The sequence below is a fragment of the Xyrauchen texanus genome, chromosome 22, assembly GCF_025860055.1.
Source record: "Xyrauchen texanus isolate HMW12.3.18 chromosome 22, RBS_HiC_50CHRs, whole genome shotgun sequence".
NCBI lineage: Eukaryota > Metazoa > Chordata > Actinopteri > Cypriniformes > Catostomidae > Xyrauchen > Xyrauchen texanus.
In genome coordinates, this window is record NC_068297.1 from 30,368,376 (window position 1) to 30,372,648 (window position 4,273).

General features: G+C 40.2%; 1 protein-coding gene across 1 annotated transcript; it reads right to left on the reverse strand.

Annotated features, from left to right (window-relative positions):
• Window positions 1-1,530: 1,530 nt before the first annotated feature.
• Window positions 1,531-3,846, reverse strand: LOC127662202 (neuroglobin). The gene is made up of 4 exons (XM_052153298.1): window positions 3,723-3,846; window positions 2,879-2,987; window positions 2,008-2,127; window positions 1,531-1,685 (listed from the first exon to the last, which is right to left on the reverse strand). The coding sequence occupies exons 1-4, from the start codon at window positions 3,821-3,823 to the stop codon at window positions 1,533-1,535; spliced, it is 483 nt and encodes a 160-aa protein (XP_052009258.1). The 5' UTR covers window positions 3,824-3,846; the 3' UTR covers window positions 1,531-1,532.
• Window positions 3,847-4,273: the final 427 nt, after the last annotated feature.

Here is a 4,273-nt window from a genome sequence, read left to right on the forward strand (position 1 = left end):
GTGGAGTCCTCGCCACTGCTGTCCACCATGGGAGGAGCCGCAGCCATTCGCCAGGGGACGGAGGAGTCGCTGCCCGCCACCGGAAGTCGGAAGAACTACTGCCATCTGCCAGGAAAGGGAGGAGCCGTTCTGTCCACCAGGGGTCGGAGGACTCGCTGCCATCCGCCAGGGGAGCAGTGGCTGTAGTCCGCCAGAGGGCGGAGGAGTGGCCGAGGACCAGGCGACAGCGTGTCTGGGGACCGGCGAGCAAGTTTCTCTCTCTCTCTCTCTCTCTCTCTCTCTCTCTCTCTCACGCTCTCTCTCTCCCTCACTCTCTCCCCCCCTCACTCTCTCTCTCTCTCCCCCCCCCTCACTCTCTCCCCTGTCCCTCCCCTCATCTCTCCCAGGGCTCCAGAGAGGCAAGGAAGACCTGCCGGTAGAAGGACGGCCGGAATGGCAACACCTCCCCTCCAGGAAGGGAGGTTTCCCCGGCCTGAATAGGGCGGTGGAGGAGTGTGGCAAGGAGGAGGGCGTGGAGGTCGCCTAATCAGCTGGAAGGGGAATAAAGATGCTAGTTCGAGAGAGAGAGACACACACGTGGCAGCTGTGTGTGTGCGTCTATGTGTTTTATGTTATGTTTCAGTTATTTATGTCATTAAAGTTATGTTGACTGATCTGCTGGTTCCCACCTCCTCCTTGCCGATCCTGAACCTGTTACAAACTCCATTAATGGTTCATTAATGGTGTCAAAAAAGTGGCATTAATGGCATTAAAAATGTATGCTAACAAAATTTATTACATGCCTACTGATTGTTAATTTGTCTTACAAAAAAAATTACCAGCCTTTGATACTAACATTTGGGCCATGTAATTAAATATTACTATGGTTATGTTCAAGTACTTTATGGAGCATCTCAAACTTACAATAAACTTAAACTACCAGTAGATAATAGAATAATTAATTTATATAAGAATATATAGAAGTTATAGCAAGTTTATAGAATAATTAATACAAATGCTGTGTAATATAGGATTTAAGGAAAATTGGGTTGGTTTTAAATGCTTTATCTTCCGATAGATTGATTCTAAAAGGTCTTATTTTTCAAGCTGACCAAGTTCACAGGTGCATAGTCAAAACTCTGTTTTAGCACACTCACATTAAATATCAATACATCTAAACAGTCATTTAAGATAGTTTGAGGAAATAAATTAAGTCATTATTATATGTATATTACATTACATTATTATAGTTTCCACCATAAACTATCTGTGTCCTTTCCCATCTTAAAAATCACACAGCTCATCAACTTAATTACCGCTTTGATATCGATAACTACAATCTCAGACTACAATTATACCAAGCTAACAAAGTTTGGACTGCTCTGGCAGCCAACACATTCAACTCAGCTGAACATATATTGACTTTGGTGATCCTATGATCAAGCCCCTCACTCTTTCTAAGAATCTTTTGTGAAGTTACATCTGGTGGACCTCCATAGCAATAATGTTAATTACAGTATGGTGTATTTCAGTGTGAATCTTCTACCTCCTTCTCAGTTGGACTTATGTTCTCCATTCTTGGCCCAGCCTCTGGTCATGGCTGATACCACGATGCTGTACATATTGAGCCAGGCCTGACGCAGTGGTGCCGTGTATGCTGGACCCAAGCTGCACTGAAGCATATAAAGTAGAGACTCTCCAACCAACTAATAAAGAAATGAAACAATGCAGTCAATCAACCAATGGTTTGACAACTCAACTCTCTTGAACCTATTGTCAATCTCATTGTCTTTTTGTCATTTGAGCGTTACGGCTGTCATTTTTTATTTATATAATCTGTCACTCAAAGAATAATATTTTTATTTATGACTCAACAGTTGCTTTTATCCAACAGTGCATTTAACTGATACATTAACTAATACGTTTAACTAATGTTACATGCTCTACCAGTTGAGCTACAAGAACATCAAATATTGCTAATTAACTGATGACTAGATGACTTTATGGGTTGTAACAAGGTGTACTCACAGCAAAGGACTGGGTGTTGACCCCAACTGCCTGGTGCTTTCGGCCTAGGTTCAACAAGAAGTCCTCCAATGTGTTTAGGTCATCAAGATGGCTCACAGCTGCATCAATCACCAACATCACCTGGACAGACATATAACCACCCTTAACCATGGTTTTACTTATTTCTGTACAATTAGAAGTTTAGACCAAAGCTAGTCAATGAAACAAAGCACTATGAGTGTTCATCCTCATTCTTCTTGAATATAGACTGGTGAACTCTATTACCACAACTTTCACACAATGGTGCTGTCTCTGAAATGACCAACATTGCTGGTCACCAGCATATGATGTTTTTAGATGCTGGGCCTCAACATGGGATGCTTGTGTTCTTTTTCCCCCACAACATTTTTAAAGGAGCTAAACTGGCAAGAATTTCTTTACCAGAAAGATCACATTTGACCAGCTTCAGCAGCTTAGTTTTGGGGGGTGAACAGCATGGCTATGTTGGTCCACCAGCTAGACCAGCACCAAACAAGCACTAACCAGCATTAACCAACCTTGACCAGCATGCAAATTAATACTGGTTTTAGCTGGTCTTTTGAGTAGGGATGAACTTATTATAGGGATGTTCTCCCTGTGGTTACATGCCTTTTTCAATGGCATAATGGTGGTGGGTTACTCATGGTCATATCTAAACAGTAAACCTTGTTCAGTGGCAACTCTCGCAAAAGCTTAGCGTGACACATGTGAGTTTCGCAGAATGAGGGTAACCATCCAAACACAACACTTGCTCCCTGTGAGGATTGAACCAGCAACCCTCTAGTTAATGGCCAAATTACTTCACTGATCATAATTGTGTTCTTTTTTTTTTTTTTTTTGCTTTTAACCATACCTTTGTGACATGCTCAAGAAACTCAGGACTGGATAGGCATTCAGGTGCATCCCCACAGTTTGTGCTGTAGCTGAAGAGGGTAAGCAGTGTTGGGTCCAGCTCAAATAACCTACCAAAGACACATTTTACACATCAGTTAACACTACAGATAATTTTATCAAGATGGATCTTTAACAATGAAGGAGAGCATAAGATTACGTAATACAAGCTACTTAACCTTGAAAATTGATTACAGAACAAAATGCATCCAGCTATAAATCACCTTGACTCTTTTCGAAGAAAGTCAGAGATATTTTTTTCCTCTATGGGGAGTTCAAAGAGGAACACTCAAGAAAGTGATGCTTAGTAGAATTTTTCTCAAAGAAGGTGATTTTGATGAAAATTATCTTGCTACTCCCTGTCGCCAAGCAACAAGTCAAGCCTCTTACCAAGCTGCAGTTAGAGAATCAGACAGCGGGAAACTGATATGAATTTTTAGATGGATTTAAAGAGATTTTTTTAAATAATTTAGTTTGCTTGTAAATTTGCTATACCTTATCATTTTCCATTCTGAATATTATCTGGCATACCTTTGGTTATGGCAATTTTTGGCTATTATGAATGCCAATTATGTAAAAGTGCATTATTTACATAACATAAAATTCAACTTTTTTAATTATTATTTAAATAATTTGAATTAATTATAATTCACAAAATGCATTTTTCACACTAAAATACTATGTGTTTGTAAATACAATACATCACACCATCCTGTCAACTTTCTAAATAAGCATTTAGACACATTTAGTTTGCATAATATGACACACTAATTCAATGCCAGCATGCAGAATGATAGTCACATTACCTCGTAAACATAACAATTCCATGTGGCACCTTGTTCTTCCCCAGGCTCTCCCAGCTGTCCCGGATCAGACCTGTATCTTTTTCAGAGATTTTCTCCATCATGACCCTCAGTCAATGCTGAAATCTCTTATTGACTCAAAAGTGTGGCATCAAAATGTGTGTCCTTCTGTTTAAGGTAGGACCTCCTGAATTCCCATGTCCAGAGTTCCACTGAGTTTTGGTCTTCACGTTTAACCCACCTTTGAAAAGACAGTATATGCAAACATCATCCACCAGAAGATAATATCAGAGGAGTGTGCATGAGGACCTATGGGTTAAAAGAGAATCCTACCAAATTCATTTGAATCAGCACACAACTACAAAACTCTCAGCTCAACCATCAATTTGCATTGCACTGACATAAATTTTTAATCGCAAAGGTTTTCCAACTGATGATTCATCTTATCAACATCTAGATGAGAAAGAAACCTAACTTAGCTCTGACTTTATGGTCACAATAAACTCATGCACCACACCTTCACTGTTCGAGAGGTGACCTTCTTCTTCTCTTAG